Raw genomic sequence first — 18,590 nt, forward strand, 5'->3', positions numbered from 1 at the left:
CTGATTCAGCCCCTGGCCTGGGAATTTCCATATGCTGTGCATGTGGCCCCCAAAAGCAAAAACATGGGCAGGCTTAGAGAACAGTGGGAAAGGTGGTACAATTTAGGGTAAAACTGTGAGTATGAAATGAAAGGATGAGGGGATGTAAGGGATACCACTGATGAGCATGTAGAGACTGGTCAACCAAATGCCCGAGAGCAACACTCAAACCCTATTTAAAAACCATCTTGCTTTCCATAGATTCAGTTATGCTGTGAACTTGAGTAAGAATCTAGAATATCTCTTTGAGGCTGGCTTGTGTGATCAGAATGATTTCTTGTGGGGCTCTGAGGGGTGTCCCAAAAGTAACTTGGACATGGGCTGCCCTTTTCCGCCAATGTCTCTGGTCAGGCATCAACTCACTCTGATAAAGTGACCTGTTCACTCACCTCAAAATGCCCCGGGAAGGTCACTGTCCACTGATTTGTTCCCTCTTATGCTGCCAGCTTGTGTCTATGGTATTACATCACATTGAGAGGCTGAGTTGTTTCCACCAAGGATTCTTACCTGTAATGGGATGGGGGGAGCTCCTGGATAACATTTTGGATTCGGGCCAATTGGCCTTCTTCTGGGCAATGCGACACCGCCTCCTGCGGAGAGGAAATGCAGCAGCCTGGTGAGTGCTCCAGAAGGTGGCCACCCGTGTCTGCGGGTTTCATACAGGTTCCTGGTACTCCAGCCTCCCAACCATGACTAGAGGTCAACCTTCCAACAGGCAAGATCTTCTAGGAAAACGGCTAAAATTTGAGGGTTCACGATGGGAAGCGCATAATAGTATGGCACATGGGGTCTCTGTGCAACCTCAGATGGTGGGTAAGTAGGTATCTGGTAAAGAATAGGTGGAATCTGGGGTGTGTCCTGTGTAACAGAGTCACAGAGACTCCCACGGGGAGAAACAGAGACAGGGAGATGGAGTGAGATGGAGATGACAGGGTGGCCCCGCTTTTACTCAGCCAGCTGTCTTTTGGGGTGTAAAAGCCCCTCCCTACCCAGCCTGAGGCTATTCCTTGACACACACACCCCCCCGCCCCCCGCCCCTCCGCAGCCTGATGTTGATGCTAGGAAGAAGGGAAGACCTAAGGACGTGCCCTCTCAGCAGGATAAGAGCTTTGCCTCTGAGATCTAATGACCTTGTTCTCCCAAGGCTGGGAGAGCCTCATAAGGCGAGTGAAGGAAGAGAGTTCCAGAGGAAGGAGGGGTGGAGGAAAGTGGCATGGACCCTCCCACAGTCTATTCGGCACAGGGGGAGCGAAGGAGGCTTCTCTTCCTCTGCAAAACTAGGATGAGCGTGGCAAAGCTTCACATACACCCCTGCCCCAAGCCTCCTGCTCTTCCCCTACTTTATAAAAATGTGTCTGGGGAATAAAGGTGTAGATCAATTTAATAGCCCTCATGGAAAGTTCCTTTAATGTTTTAGGAAGCTGTTAGTCATCTTTGTTCCAAGAGGCTGGGCAGGCTCACCCCTGATGCCTGCAGTTCCACTTGGGACTGGTGTTTATTTCATTATTCACAGCCTCTCCCCATCACACCCCAATCCTATTTGCAAGCTCTCTAGATCTTCATTTTTCTCCCGGAGGGGTCGGCTCACTGCAAAGCTATTTTTCGCTCTCTTTATATTCCCCTATTAGAAGAGAAGAACTCATCGCTGGGGAATTAAGGGAAGGGAGTGGAAAATTTGCCTACCCCAATTTTTGGCCTGAAAGAGAATTTCATTCAACGTTGGCTAAGCCAATCCTTTATTTGTTTCATTTTTTTAAAGTTTTATGGAAGTATAGCTGATTTACAATGTTGTGATAATTTCTGCTGCACAACAAAGTGATTCAGTTATACGTATACACACAACTATTCTTTTTCAGATTCTTTTCCCATATAGATTATCACCGAATATTGGGTAGAGTTTCCTGTGCCACACAGCAGGTCCCTGTTGACCATCCATTCCATATATAATAGTGTACACATACCAAGCCAATCTTGCTAATGGTTAAATCTTAAAAGACCTAGGTTGAATATTTGTTCTCTTCCAATTAGTATCAGTAAGACCAGCTTCCTTCCCTTTGAGGAGTCTGGCGAAGGCTGGACTCTGGGGTCCAGGCTCTTGTTTCCTCTGTTTACCTGACACTGCCTCAGCCCCTGTAGCTCAAGTCCTGCAGTCTAGGCAGCTCCATCACGAGGATGGACAAACAACCTGTGGCTCTCCTTTCCAACTGCACTCCAGGCACAACTCAGTTTTTACCCTTTATTTTGTATTAATTATTTTAAAATTATTATAAATCTACTTTTTCATTTTTAATTATTTTAAGCTATTAGATTAAAAAGTAATCCATGCACATGACTTTTAAAATGCAACGCAGTCAAAGGAATACCGAGAAGAAAATTAGCTTTCCCTCCAACTGCAGGCCATCAGTCTCCAGAGATAAGCACTGTTGTCTTCCAGACAGTTGTAGCTACCTGTCTGTCACACCCATGGTGGCAAGCATGACTACATGACATGGCCCATCTGCAAACTGCCTGTCTCCTATCATTTCCTCCTGGCTGCTCCCCATGGGCCAGGCTGGCCTCTATGTGTTCTCTCAGGCATGTTCAGCATGCCCTTGACTAGGGCCTTTGCCCCTGCTATTTCTTCTTGGTACCCTCTTCCACCAGGTATTTGCACTCTTTGTTCCCTCACTTCATCCTTGTCTCTGTTCAAATATCACCTCAGAGAGTGATCTTTGACTATCCTACCAAAAAAAAGCAGTTCCCATCATTCCCTGTCCTTTGCCTTGCATTTTCTTCACAGTACTTATCAACAGGTCGCATTATAGAGCTATACTTTATATTTATCATCTATTTCCTTCATTACAGTATAAGTTTCATGACAGCTAGGATTTTATCTGTCTTGCTTACCATTAAATTCCTATCCCTTGGAAATGTGCCTGCCTGATATACATAGTAGGTGATCAATAGACCTTGGTTGAATGAAACAAATGAATGAGTCCATGTTTTGCTTTGCATCTGAAAATGCCCAACATTCCCATTTTGACCACACTTCCAGGACAGTACCATGCAAGGACCCTACCTCCACCCTGAGGAACACCAGCTTTGCTGAGGCAGCTCCCCTCAACTTTGCGCTCCTGGTAGGGTGACCAAGCAGCCTGGTTTGCCCGAGATTGAGTTTCTAGGACACAGGGCTTTTCAGAGCTAAAAGTGGGGGAGTCCCTGGCACACCAGGACAGCTGATCACTGCCCCCTTGGCAGCCACCTTGAGCCCAAAGCCCATTAGCTCTGCCTGTTGCCACACACCAGTGACCCATCTCCAGTGACCCTTCAAATGATGTGTGTAGGTCAGCCAACCTACTAGCAAATGTTGACGAGGTGACAGTCACATTCCCCTGTAGCTGGAGAGCAGAGAAAGGAAGCACAATAATGAATAAAATTAACACTGTTTCTGTCCTCAGTGAGCTTACAGTTTAATGAGGGAGACTGAAACATAAAGACATGATTTCAACATAAAATTTAATACCTCAATACCTTCCTTAAAGCCCTTACATAAGCCACTTTTTTGTATCTTGGGTATAATAATTTTAGCTGAATCAATCTGACCCAAATTGAATTTTTCCTAAGATAAATTTTTTTTTCCTGATAAAAATTAAAATGTAGGATAGTAGGCTAAATTGTTATTCCCAAAGAGATCAGGTCCCAATTTCCAGAACCTGGAAATGTTACCTTATTTGGAAAAAGGGTCTTTACAGGCGTGATTAAGGCTTTTGAAATGAGGAGAGTCTCGTGAATTATTCAGGTGGGCCCTAAATCCAATCACAGGTATCCTTAAAAGAGAGAGGCAGAGGGCTATTTGATACAGACGAAAGAGGAGAAGGCAGTGTGACCACGGAGTCAGAGACAGGAGTGATGTGGCCACAAGCCAAAGGGTGCCAGCAGCCACCTGAGGCTGGAGGAGGCAAGGAACACCTTTTCTCTAGAGTTTCTGCAGGGAGCATGGCCCTGCTGACACCTTGATTTCAGCCCAGGGAAACTGATTTCAGACATCTAGACTCTAGAACTGTAAGAGCATAACTTTGTTGTTTAAGCAATAAAGTTTGCAGTAATTTGTTACAGCAGCCACATGAAACTAATATATATGTACTCAACGTTAAAATGTGAAATCTGAAGGAAATAAAAATCATTTGCTATCCTACCACCCAGGCATAACTACTATTAACCTACTCCCATGTGAGGCATAAAAGAAGCGATTTGCCCAGGCTTCACAGCACCAAATACAAACATTGGTGTAATTTCCTATTTAGTTGCATGTACTGCTTTTCTCCATTTAACTTTCTATTGTGGCCAGCATATAGACTTCAGAAATATGACTTTCCATGGCTACACAGGATTGAAACCAATAGATTCATTATCATTTATTTAACCCATCCCTTACTGTTAGACATGTAAGACTCCCCCAATTTTGTAATTGTAATGTAGCAGGGAAGTATTTCTAAATCAATCATTCATACGCAATCTGATTATCTTAAAATGAAATCCTAGAAATAGAGTTACTATATTAAAAAAATGAGCATTTAAGGATTCTTGATAATTTCAAATGACTTTAGAATTACCAATTTACACTATCAATACAAAGCCATGAAAGAACCAGTGTCACAACAGGCTCATCAGCATGAAACACTAACATTAAAAAAGTGTTTAATATGTAAAAATATTTTTCTAATACACAGTTATTTATTGATTGATTTATTTGGCCATGCCCAAGGCATGTGGAAGTTCTTAGGCTAGGGATCAAACCTGTGCCACAGCAGCAACCCGAGCTGCTGCAGTGGCAATGCCGGATCCTTAACTCACTGTGCTACAAGGGAACTTCCCATACATTTTAAATAATTATATTTCATCTAAAAATTGTCTGTTGAGGTTTTTTGCTCATTTGTTTAGAAGGGTGCTATGTGTGTTTTACTTTTTTATTTTATTTTATTTTTTTGTCTTTTTAGGGCAACACCTGCGGCATATGGAGGTTTCCAGGCTAAGAGTTGAATCGGAGCTGTAGCCGCTGGCCTATGCCACAGCCATAGCCATGCCAGATCCGAGCTGTGTCTGCGACCTACACCAGAGCTCACAGCAACACCGGATCCTTAATCCACTGAGCAAGGCCAGGGATCAAACCTGCAACCTCATGGTTCCCAGTCGAATTTATTCACCACTGAGCCATGATGAGAACTCCTGTGTGTTTTACTTTTTATTGATAGATAGGAGTTGTATATAATTAAATAATGTTAATTTCCTGTATCTTTATTGTAAATGTTTTCCACAGTTGGTCATTTGCCTTTTAATTTTGTTAATGTATTTTTTTAATATAGAAAGGATAATCTGTATGTAGTTTAGTTGTTAAATTTCATTCTTAGTTGTTTGCTTTTATTCTTAGAAGGCCAGTCTTCATCCTGAAATCTGCTAAATGGTAAAAAATGTAACTTGAGGAGTTCCCGTCATGGCGCAGTGGTTAATGAATCCGACTAGGAACCATGAGGTTTCGGGTTCGGTCCCTGCCCTTGCTCAGTGGGTTAACGATCCAGCATTGCCATGAGCTGTGCTGTAGGTTGCAGACGCAGCTCGGATCCCGCGTTGCTGTGGCTCTGGCGTAGGCCGGTGGCTACAGCTCCGATTCAACCCCTAGCCTGGGAGCCTCCATATGCCGCGGGAGTGGCCCAAGAAATAGCAACAACAGCAACAACAACAACAAAAAGACAAAAGACAAAAAAAAAAAAAAAAAAAAAAAATGTAACTTGACTTTCCCCTTTCCTGATAGCTAGCCAATTTTCCAACACTATTTATTGAATTTTTTGTTCATTTGTTTAGGATGATTTCTTTATTTCATATTAAGTTATTAAATACATGAGCCTATTTAAGAGCTGTTAGTCTATTTTATTTATTTATTTATTAACTTGCTTTTTGGGGCCACACCAGCAGCATATGGAGGTTCCCAGGGTAGGGGTCCAATTGGAGCTACAGCTCCCAGCCTACACCACAGGCACAGCAATGTAGGATCCGAGCCATGGCTGCAACCTACACCACAGCTCACTGCAATGCCAGATCCTTAACCCACCAAGCAAGGCCAGGGATTGAACCCGCAACCTCATCATTCCTGGTTGGAACTGTTTCCACTGTGCCATGACGGGAACTCCTATTAAGTCCATTTTAAAATAGTGAAGGAGTTCCCATCATGGCTCAGCAGAAATGAATATGACTAGCATCCATGAGGACGCAGGTTCAATCCCTGGCCTTGCTTAGTGGTTTAAGGATCCGGCGTTGTCATGAGCTGTGGTGTAGGTGGCAGAGGTGGCTCAGATTCTGCATTGCTGTGGCTGTGCTGTGGGCCAGCAGCCACAGCTCCAATTCAACCCCTAGCCTGGGAACATATGCTGTGGGTGTGGCCCTAAAAAGGCAGAAATAAAAGGGTAGTAGTTATGAGAGTATTAAATCTTCACTTCCATTTACTAGCTCTACAACACCAGCAAGAGTCACTCTGAGCTTCAATTTACCTATCTAAAAGAGATATTAAACCTACTTCATAGAGTAATTTTGAGGATTGAATTAAATAATATTTGCAATAAATTTATCATATACTAAGCACCCAATAAGTGGTAGATATCATTATCATTACACTAATTTTTTTGTATTTCTGGGAGTTCCTCTCATGGCACAGCAGAAACGATCTGACTAGGAACCATGAGGTTGCAGGTTCGATCCCTGGCCTCTATCAGTGGCTTAAGGATGCAGCATTGCTGTGAGCTGTGGTGTAGGCCAGTGGCTACAGCTCTGATTCAACCCCTAGCCTGGGAACCTCCATATGCCACATGTTCGGCCCTAAAAAGACAAAACAAAACAAAAAAAGACAAAAAAAAAGAAGTTTCTGAAGTTTCTAGACAAGAAATCCCATCAACCCCCAACTATCACAGAATCAAATATAGTTAAAATAAATTAGACTCAATCAATTGTTTAACATGATGACATTCTAGTCTTACTCAAGGATGAAACTACCGCACTGATAAGAAGATTAAAACTATATATAAAACAAACAATAAAATCATAGGCACAAATTAAAACAATAAGATACATTTTTGGTTGATTGAAATTGGCAAACACTTTAACAGACTGAAAGTAACCAGTGTTGGCAAGGCTGCAGGAAAAAGGGCATTCTTGTCACTCTGGAGAACAATTTGGCAACATGTAACAAAATTTTATTTTATTATTTTATTTTATTTTATTTTATTTTATTTTATTTTATTTTATTTATTTTTTTGTCTTTTTGTCTTTTTAGGGCCATACCTGCAGCATATGGAAGTTCCCAGGCTAGGGGTCGAATCAGAGCTACAGCTGCTGGCCTATGCCACAGCCACAGATCTGAGCCACATCTGTGACCTACACCACAGCTCACAGCAATGTTGGATCCTTAACCCATGCAGCAGGGCCACGGATTGAACCCACAGCCTCATGGATACTAGTTGGATTTGTACCTCTGAGCCATGATGGGAACTCCTGACAAAATTTTAAATAAGAACTTTTTGCTCAATAAATCTACTTCTGTGGTTTTTTTCCCTTAAGGATATAAACAAAAGTATAAAGATATATGTACAAACATGTTTATACTATACTTCTATTTATAAAGGCAAAGTGTTAAGAAACAAAAAGCCTTGGGAGTTCCTGTTGTGGCTCATCAGAAACAAATCTGACTAGTGTTCATGAGGATGCAGGCTCAATCCTTGGCCTCGCTGAGTAGGTTAAGAATCTGGTGTTGGAGTTCCCGTCGTGGCGCAGTGGTTAACGAATCTGACTAGGAACCATGAGGTTGTGGGTTCGGTCCCTGCCCTTGCTCAGTGGGTTAAAGATCCGGCGTTGCTGTGAGCTGTGGTGTAGGTTGCAGACTCGGCTTGGATACCGCGTTGCTGTGGCTCTGGCTAGGCCAGTGGCTACAGCTTTGATTCGACCCCTAGCCTGGGAACCTCCATATACCGCAGGAGCGGCCCAAAGAAATAGCAAAAAGCCAAAAAAAAAAAAAAAAAAAAAAAAAAGAATCCGGTGTTGCAGTGAGCTGTGGTGTAGGTCTTAGACTAGGCTTGGATCCCTCATTGCTGTAGCTGTGGTATAGGCCCGCAGCTGTAGCTGCATTTTGACCTCTGGCCTGGGAACTTCACTATGCCGCAGGTGCAGCCTGAAAAAGCAAAAAACCCAAAACAAAACGTTGTGGATATGAGAGACTACTCTGCAAAAGTAGTGTCTTTCTCATGGAAAGATGGTCACATTGTTGAATTAACAGCATTGCAACATATCAGTACATAGTATTGAGGAGCAAAAGTGGGGAGAAAGAAAGGGAACGACAGAGACAGATCTGTAAGGATGTCTCCTGAAATTTTAATAGCAGATATGCGCGGATGTGATATTTCAGGTGATTTATACTTTCGCCTTTATACTCTTCCAGATTGCTTTAATTTTTTTTTTTTTTTTTTTTTTTTGCTTTTTTAGGGCCACATCTGTGGCAATACGGAGGTTCCCAGGCTAGGGGGTCAAATCAGAGCTACAACTGCTGACCTACGCCAGGGCCACAGCAATGCCAGATCTGAGCCACGTCTGCAACCTACACCACAGCTCATGGCAATGCCGGATCCTTAACCCACTGAGTGAGGACAGGGATGGAACCTTCAACCTCATGTTTACTAGTTGGATTTGTTTCCCCTGAACCACAACGGGAACTCCTTTAATGATGTTTTAACATGCAGTTGTCTATCTGCTTTTTCCAGTTATCATTATGAGTATTTCCCCGTATCACTGAAAACTCCTAAATATGTTTTAATGATCCACACTCAATTTTTAAGAAGCACTCATTTATTCCTACATAATTTCAAATTGAAGAACATTTATATACTCAAAACAGGCCAACTACAGGAGCCATGAGAAAGATTTACTCCTTTGGTTAGTGCCTAGGTTTGGTCCTTAACTCCTTCATAATTTTAATTTCAAACACCCCCTCTGACCTCCCTATTCCAACAGTCTACTGACCTCACTGAGAGAAATAATCCATTGATCTACTTTTTCACCTGTCTTATGCCCCATTTCTCTTCTTATTCAGACAAAATTCTATAGTCAGTTATTTCAATCACTTCTTTGCAAACACTCTCATCTCCCTCTCCTTCTTTTTCAAGCTGAGTCTAAACTTCAACCCAACTCTTCACCTACTCAGTACCTCCACCCCTGCAGCCAAATGCTCAAGCCCTATTTTTTTCAAGCCCTATTTTTAAAAATATTTTCATTCTTTTTTTTATTACTCAATGAATTTTATTACATTTATAGTTGTACAATGATCATCACAACCAAATTTTATAGCATTTCCATCCCAAACACTCAGTGCATCCCCCCACCCCCCAACCTGTCTCCTTGGAAACCATAAGTTTTTCAAAGTCTGTGAGTCAGTATCTGTTCTGCAAACAAGTTCATTGTGTCCTTGTTTTAGATTCCACATGTAAGTGATAGCATTTGATGTTGGTGTCTCATTGTCTGACTAACTTCACTTAGCATGATGTTGCTGCAAATGCCGTTATTTCTTTCCTTTTAATGGCTAATATTCCATTGTGTATATGTACCACATCTTTATCCACTCCTCTGTCAATGGGCATTTAGGTTGTTTCCATGTCTTGGCTATTGTATAGAGTGTTCGAGCCCTATTTTTAATGCTATCTCATTTATTCTGCTTTCTCCTCTTCCTTTGGTAACCATGCAGCTGCTATTTAGGTGTTCTGTTCTTGCTCATCCATCCTCTTTCACCAACCCAGCTCACTGGCCTATCCTGTACTCCCTCTTGACTGCTTTTCCCAGAATCTTTTCTCTTTCTAGATTTCTTTTTCTTTCTTTTCTTTTTGATTTCTAGGGCCACACCTTCAGCATATGGAAGTTCCCTAGGAGTCCCATCGGAGCTGTAGCTGCCGGCCTATGCTACAGCCACAGCAATGCCAGATCCAAGCTGCATCTTCAGCCTACACCACAGCTCACAGCAACACCAGATCCTTAACTCACTGAGCAAAGAGTCCAGGGATCGAACCCTCATCCTCATGGATACTAGTCGGATTTATTTCCATTGCGCCACAACGGGAACTCCCTTTCCCTGGATTTCTGACTACTATTGCGTGTTCTCTCTCCCTTCTTTATCTGCCCACTTCTTTACCCAACCCCAACAAGAAACAAAAGGAATAGTCTGAAATGAATTAGTTGTGGGGGTAGCATCTGGAGCCTCAGGTTCCTGTCCTGCTTGGGGACAGAGTGACCTTGGGCCAGTCATTTCATTTCCTGGTTCTTAGTTTCCTCTCTATGTAACAATGCACATTTGCACATTTGCTTACATAAATATGGAACTGACCTAACTTAGCTCTTTTTTTTTTTTTTTTTTTTTTGCTGCAGGAACTCCTGGGCCAGGGATTGAAACTGTACCACAACTGTAACCAGAGTCACAACAGTGACAATGCCAAATCCATAACCCTCTAAGTCATGGGGGAACTCCTAACCCAGTTCTTCAAACACACATGATTCTGAAAATCAAAGAAAGGAACAATTTAGCAAATGCTCCCACTACCCTACTTTCCTCACTATACCATCCTATTTCCATCACCAAGATAATGGCAACCATCTGGTGAGTATTTCGATTTACTGCTAAAACTTTCCTTGGCCCATCCACGCGTCCCGCCCAGTAATGGAAATGGAAATCCACACACTCACCGTGAATTTCTCATAGAGCTCATACGTCAGGAGGGGGTTGGGCAGCTCCCGAAAGTAGAGCTTGCAGAGGGAGCCCACACAGTGGATGTCCTGGAGGTACACTTCCCTTGTCAGATTTGGACATTGATCTGAGCCGAACTCTTGCCTGAAACAACACAGACGGAGACATAACAATCCCAGGAACATGTGTTTCATGTCAGCAGCTACTTGGCTGCTTAGGGGGTAAAAATACCCTAAACTGCTGATCTGACCAAGTCACAAGGAATCTATAGGAAGATTTCCACTTTAAGATTCAGTCTTCCAGATTCAGAAGCTGCTGTCATTAGAAAGATATAATCCCATTTACAAATGGATTTCTCATGACATTATGTCTATATTCTCAATTATGAACAGTGGGGAAATAAAATTTTTTTTCCAAAAACCCTGTCAAGATTTCAGTTTTCCCAAAATATTGTTTTAAATGAACTTCTCTCTCTCGGAGGAGAGGCCAAAACCAGAGTGAGTCGAATTGTTATCATTTATATCCACATGTTCATGTCAGCAGACTTGTTTTATCTGGAGACTTAAACCCAAGGTTTGAGAACTTCAGTCAACTCTCTCTTTGATGCTGAATGGAAACATCTAGGCTGCCTGATAGTGACTCCCCCAGGACAGATGAGCTTTATGAATATTTTCTTCAACAATCTATAGTGGGGTGTTTGGGCACATTGTCACATTCTAGGCCTTGTCTTTTTTTTTTTTTTTTGTCTTTTTAGGGCCACAACCATGGCATATGGATGTTTCCTGGCTAGGGCATCGAATCAGAGCTGCAGCTGCTGGCCTAACCACAGCCACAGCAATGCCATATCTGAGCCACATTTGTGACCTACACCACAGCTCATGGTAATGCCGAATCCTTAACCCATTGAGCGAGGCCAGGGATCAAACCTGCATCCTAATGGATACTAGTCAGGTTCGTTACAACTGACCCACAGGAACTCCTAGGCCTTGTTTCTAATTTAAAAAATATTTCCTAATAAGTTTACATGAATATATTACCTCAAATAATATACACTTATGAGTTAAAAATCTATTCAAAAGATGATATATCTGAGCTTTAATACCAAAGAGAGATTAGGTTTCTTGAGAGTCTTCATTTGGCCAAACAAGTAGTGACAAAGTCAACCAGAGTCTGGGAGGCAGCATCTTGAAACAGCTGGCTGCCCATTCTCTTGGAGTCTGGTTCTGCCCCTTTAATAAAGGGAAGGGAAATCCCTGATGCTGCCAGAACCTGAAACGAACTGAGTGAGGCCTTGAAAAGAAAGCCATGCAATGGCCTCATAAATTTATAGGCATGTGTTTTTTTTACAAGAGCAGAACAAAAACAATCTAGAGCTTATTCATTTTGTTAGCCAAAAATTTCCCTTGTCAAGGCTAAGGTCAATCCTTAAATGAAAAAGAATTGGCCATTGTCCAAGTGTCCTTCCATGATACCAGCTACCGTGTAGTATTATTTCAGAGCTAGGAGTATACCATTAAAAATGCTAGCTGTTGAAACTCAGAAAAATGTCACATAAGTAAATTAGTGAAATTTTATAAGCACATACACAGATCTGTTAAAATCTAAGGTTGCAATAAACCAGTTTTTTTTTTTTTTTTTTTTTCTTTTTAACAGCTATCACTGCTCCAGGAGTGAAAATAACGTTTTGTTCCTTTGGTATAGCTTCATGACAACTGGGATTTGAGGGGGAGGGGTATAGTAATCTTGTAACAAGAATGTTTTATTGTCTTAAAAGGCTACATTATAGCTAAATGTATAATAAGTATATTAAAATAACAATAAATTATGTACTTGTGGTATTAAAGAACAATATTCAAAATACCTAAACCTATTGTTTCAGTCACAAATGGTATATATTTTATACATAATGTATATATTCTATACATACACTAAATACATATATTCCTTTTATTCTATATATATAATACATATAAAATACACACATATCTGTGTTTTGTATGAAGATTATTGGCCTCTTAATTTAATGTGATAGAAATTTCTTCCAAAAAAATTCTAGGATACATTATACAACTATTTACAATAAATCCATAAATTGGAAATAGTTCCTCTATGAATAATTTCTTTTTTTTGACCACGCATGTAGAAGTTCCTGGGCCAGGGATTGAACCTGTGACACAGTTTCAACTTGTGCCACAGCTGCTGCAATGCCAGATCCTTAACTCACTGCTCTACAAGTGAACTTCCAATAATTTTTAAAACACAGGCATCAGTTAAAGAACTTCTGACTTCTCAATCAGATGAAATATCAAATGTTGACTGTGTGCCAGTAGAAAAAGTCACGTTGATCTCCAACTTCTGAATACCATGTACGCTTGGTATTCAGGGGATACCAAGCTTTGAGTAGGCAAGTGAATAATAATAAATCATTTTTCCCAACTTGTAATTTAAATCATTTGAGTTCAATTGAATCCACCCAAGAAGGATAAATCTGGTGCAAGACAAACAGATTAAAAGCCCTCAGGAGCTTATGTTGGAAAGAATTACATCAGACTGGGGAGCTTCCTGATTAGATTAAGAACAGTTAGGCATCTGAAAACATCAGCACTTGATCTTCTGCCCTGCCATCCTTCCCTCAATCCCTTCAGTTTTTAATACTCCCAACATCTGCAGATAGAAGTGTGGACAGGAGAAGGATCCTGGAAGAATTCTTTGGGGGGTTATTCTTTGGCTTACCTTAGCCGTTGTATGTTTGAGGTGACTCCGGAAAGCCGATAAATTCCATCCACGATGCCGTGAGTCTCTATAAATTCTGCACAGCTCTTCAATACATATGGAACTATGTAAAGGAAAAGAAAAAACAATGAAGTATTTGATATAAGTCTGACTGTCTTTTAAAGATAGCCTGTTAAAAATTCAGGTAACTTCAAAGAGAAATGAGCATGGAACACATACAAGTTACAAGTGGAAACAATTACTTGTAAGTGGTAGATGATGTTCTTTGGTATTTAAAAAAAAAAAAACATAGGGCTTTGTTAAAGTTTAGAAAACTCAAGTGTTTTAAGAATTAGGTTTTTTTTTTTTTTTTTTTAAGAATTTGAAAAATATGCAAACACTTAGATTTGAAACCAGCAGTGACCTTGGAAATCTCACAACTCCATCTCCTGGTTTCACTGGTTTTCCCAGTGTGGCCTCCTGACCAGCAGCATCAGCATCTCCTGGGAACATGTTGGGAATGCAAATTCCCAGGTCCCACTCCAAACCCAAGAATCAGAAATTATGCAGGTGGGGCCCAGCAGTCTGTGGTTTTAAAACACAGGTGACTGCTGTATGATCAGATTAGAGAATTGGTGCCTAGGGGCAGGTAAATTTATTTACCTCACTCAAGAGTACTTGCTGCTTATGAAAAGTAATTAACACATGGAAAAACGCTCATGATATAGGTAGATAAGAGAAAAAACAAGGCACAAAATCAAATCGACATTGTGAATTCAGCTATGTTAAAAAAAATTGCAAAGGAAAAAATGACTGGGAGAATATCTGCCAGATTGTTAAAGGTGATTTAAAGGTTAAAGTTGTTTATTTTATTTTTTTATTTTTGGCTACCCCGAGGCATATGGAATTCCTGAGCCAGGGATCAGACCCAAGCCACAGCGGCACCCCACTGAGAAGCCAGAGCCTTACCTCAGTGTGCTGGGCTGGGGATTGAACCTGTGACCCAGTGCTCCAGAGATGCCACTGGGAACTCCTAAAGTGCTTTTTTTTTTTTTTTTTTTTAATGTGAGAACCACCCCTAACCACACACACCACCAAATGGGTCAAACCAGTCATTGATTGAATGGGCCATATAAAAGGGACCAACATGGCCTCTTGAATTCCTACCACTCCAGAAGTCCAGTGCCTGGATAGAAGAGTCTGGCTATGCTGTTCTCTTCTCAGGGCTGACCTTGATGAGCTCAGCCAGCTCAGCGACCCAGAATGGCAAACATAGGCCTTTTGGATGGCATGGAGAGAGTGGCAAGTCACCTCATACACTGGTCCTTGGACAGATCCATCTGAGGTCCCTCTGTGAGAGTGTAGTGGATGGTATGGAACTACAAAGCCTTGGGGCTGAAGCCTTCAGGCATGGAGGTGGTATAGAAACTCCATGAGCTGGGGCTTGGGTTAGCACCATGCTCATTCCCCCAAAATATACCCAGTCTGTTAATGCCTTAAACTAGACAAATGCCAGTCCGTTAATGCTCAATGCACATGATCATACCTGCACACAATTCCAACCTGGACTGGACCTTTACATGGGTGGACACTAGGTGTTCAGACTCAACACTCTTCCTGGATTCTCCACTACAATACTCTGAATAACTCCCGCATCATTTCCTTCAACTACTATCATTTTACTGCGTAAAATTCATCATAATTAAAATATTCCACCCACCTCTCAAAGGCTATGAATCCCTAGAGTTGTTCCCCTCCAGGACACATCCATATTTTGCCTCTGTATTACATGACCAAATCGTGAGAGGCTTCTTAGCTGAGGTGGACAGAGGGCAGGGAGTGGACTTGGGATTGGAAATACTGAGGCCAGAGACCACAGAGGTGGAACTACTCCCTGTGAGTGAATTCAGGGTAGGAGCAGGGTGTGGTGGAGGGGGGGATGTGAGAGTGGACATGGGTCCAGAACTCCCGCCTGGCTTCAACCAGAAGATCTATGCTTCGATCTGATTTATAAAATATGCTTTGTAGTGAGATTCTTGTCTCCCACCCTCATGCCTCTAAATAAATTTAATAAATAAATAAGCAAACAGTGCTCCAATGCTTTAAAAAGTTGTTTTGTTTAAAGAAAAATCCCTGATGTGCACAATAGGTTGACTCTTTCTCCACCACACCAAGCTGTTGTGCTATCACCTGCCACATGTGGCTATGGTTGGGAACACAGCTTTGGACACTAAGCTGCCTTTGCAACCTTGGGCAAAATGTACAATACTTCTGTTTCTTAGTTTCCACATCTGTAAGATGAGGATAACATGATATTAATTTCATAGCTAGGATTGAAGTTAATACCTGCAAACACTTAGCACAGACACTGCTATGTAATAAGCATTCTACAATGACCATTACTATTTCTATTGAAAGCTTTTCTAGGATGTAAAATTAAAATCTGTGAGATGCAAGCTCCGCAAAAACAATTTGCCACCTCCCATCTGATGGACTATTGGGGTAGAGTTGACCAAGCTTTTAGCAGTCAATACTCACCTCCACTATTCAGAATGTTTTTTTTTTTTTGGTCCATGCCCATGGCATATGGAAGTTCCCAGGCCAGGGATTAAACCTGTGCCACGGTTGCGATGTGGGCCCCTGCAGTGATGAGGCCAGATCTTTAACCCACTCTCCAGGAACTCTCCAGAATGGCTTTTGTGTTCTCTAGTTCACTGTTTCTATTTGAAGGTAAGTTTGCTTGCCCGAGGTCTCTTTTCTATGCATTGAGGCATACCTTCATAATACAAAGGCAGCCGGACCCAAATCAGTGTACAGATTTTGTTAGAAGTTCTGGAACTATGTTTGATCTTGATGCATTTTGAAATGTGCATCTATACCAGGGTATATGGCTGTTGTGCTGCCCAGGGCACAGGTGGCCTTAAGAGCTTGGCGCATTCCCAAGAGGGACTCAAAGACAAAAGCCTCTGCCTCAAAGAGACTTTATAAAGAGACTTTATAAAGAACACTCCACACAACGGGGCAGTGCAGGGTCACTCATCTGTCCTACCCTGAACTCAGAGAGTGACCTCCCAGGACCGTGGCTCTCAGCTGTAGCACCTCAGACTCCATTTGCTTTAAAGGTGCGGGAAACACACTCCCGGATGGAGCCTCTGCCATAAATTTACTCTGGCTTTGGTACAGAGGCCCTAGAACCTCTCGTCCACAGCTCTGTTTAAACAGGAGGTAATATTAAAACAACCTAAGGGAAAAGGCCATGGTCCCAGTCCCAGAGAAGTGTTAGCTTTCCTGGAGTCTCATCTTTGGCCAAGATGGAAGACATGGGAATTCTCCATCATATGCAGTAAATGGGAAAAGAATCACTTGATCTCTGTAATCACCCAGCTCTGGACCCAGACCAGTGGTTCTCAAATTGTGGTCCCCAGATGAGTTCCAGTAGCAGCAGCTGCTTCCAGGTGATTCTGAGGCTGAAGTTCAAGAACCACTGGTCTGGAGCAGAGCTTCTCCTACTTTCATGTGGATGTAAAGCCCTGCAGTCTTATCAACATGCAGATTCCAATGGGAGAGTGGGGGTCAAGAATTTGCATTTTTAACAAGTTCCCAGGTGATATAGATACAGCTAGTCTGCAGCCCACACTTACGGTAGCCAGGCTCTAAAGGTAATACTGGCTGGTGGTGTTAAGAGTTTAGTCTCAAAGGTCAGAATTCTTCAGGCTATTGTCCCTGGGGTCCAACTAAATAGGGGACACTCTAGGATTCTGGACAGGATAGAGGCTAGATACAAAATAGCTGAGTATTTGTAGATGGAAAGAAAGCTTCCATTGTGTATTTAGGCATGGGAAGTAGTGCTGCTGGAGGTCGGAGTCACAGAGCTAGTTCTGTGGGATTTATCATAGACCCAAAGAACTTCAAGTCTCCTCCTACAGAGGTACACACAGTTGCTGATTATGATATAACATTATAACTTCTTTGGATTGTTGCACTGATGGTTCTCTAAGTCCCTCTTTTGTTTTGTTTTCCCTGGATCAGCGATCTTAAACGTTAAATTTTAATCTGAGCAAAAAATAAATCTTGATGTGGTCTCTGATGGAAAAGAAAACTTCTCCTTTGATTTACAATTTACATATTATGAAACATTTTAAAGTTCATTGGTTCATTTACTCCAACCTGGTACCAAAAGACATTTTCTATTTATAAATAACATGGGGGTTCATTTTTCCCTCAATTCCTAACCTCTTTGAGGGTTTAAGGGCAGAAAAGACCAGCAGTCAAATTTTCTCTGCATCCCTCAGAAGTAATGGCTGCTAAGCTGCCCCAGTTCCCCATGTGGCCAGGATCTGATCAGATCTGGAGATTGAAACTGGAACAAGCACAGTTTTATTTGGTCAGTTATGTGGTCATGGCAGCTGCCTTCTTTCACTGAACGAAGTGCATTTGTGCTCTAGGGAAATATGGCACTCCTCCCTCCCCATTCTGGATTTTTGTTAAGGTCTTATATTGTTCAAATTTCACCCCCTCTTTGAGTTCAGAACTCATGAACTGATATAAAATGGTCTCCAACATACACTGTTAAGCAAAAAGAATGAGGTGCAGACCAGTGTAATAATATGCTAGCATTTGTTTTTTGTTTTTTTTTAAAGAGAGAATAAAAGAACAGCTATAAATTCCCTTGTGTATGCATTAAACATCTATGGAAGGATGCATAAGAAGGTGGTAACCAAGAGTTCCTGCAGTGCGGCAGTGAGTTAATGATCTGGCTTGTCCCTGTGGAGGTACCAGTTGGATTCCCAGCCAGGCACAGTGGGTTAAGGTTGCTGCAGCTGTGGTGTAGGTCGCAGTTCTGGGCTCAGAGTCTATCCCTGGTCTGGAAACTTCCATATGCCGCAGGTGCAGCTGAAGAAAGGAAAGGGAAAAAAAGAAAAGAAAGGAAAGTGGTAAATTTAGTTGCCTACAGGAAAAGGAATGAGGAAGCTGGGGCCGAGGTATGAGTGAGAGGCAGGCTCCTCATTATATACTCTTTTATATTTTTGAATTTTGAACTATAAAAATGTATTAACTTTCCCCCCAATTTTTTTATTAAAAAATCCAATTCAAC

General features: G+C 41.8%; 1 protein-coding gene across 1 annotated transcript in view; it reads right to left on the reverse strand.

The window, feature by feature from the left end:
* The window catches only part of ARHGAP31 (Rho GTPase activating protein 31), a 111,181-nt gene that overhangs the window by 33,369 nt on the left and 59,222 nt on the right, over positions 1-18,590 (reverse strand). The window contains exons 2-4 of the mRNA XM_021070330.2: positions 13,517-13,619; positions 10,783-10,927; positions 547-629 (exon numbers count right to left, since the gene is read on the reverse strand). Coding sequence (XP_020925989.1) covers positions 547-629; positions 10,783-10,927; positions 13,517-13,619 — 331 coding nt within the window. The remainder of the gene's footprint in view (positions 1-546; positions 630-10,782; positions 10,928-13,516; positions 13,620-18,590) is intronic.

This window comes from Sus scrofa, chromosome 13, assembly GCF_054392235.1.
Source record: "Sus scrofa isolate SSC_HxYL_T2T_F1_AM1 chromosome 13, Sscrofa_HxYL_maternal_Yorkshire_Landrace_v2.0, whole genome shotgun sequence".
NCBI classification, from domain to species: domain Eukaryota; kingdom Metazoa; phylum Chordata; class Mammalia; order Artiodactyla; family Suidae; genus Sus; species Sus scrofa.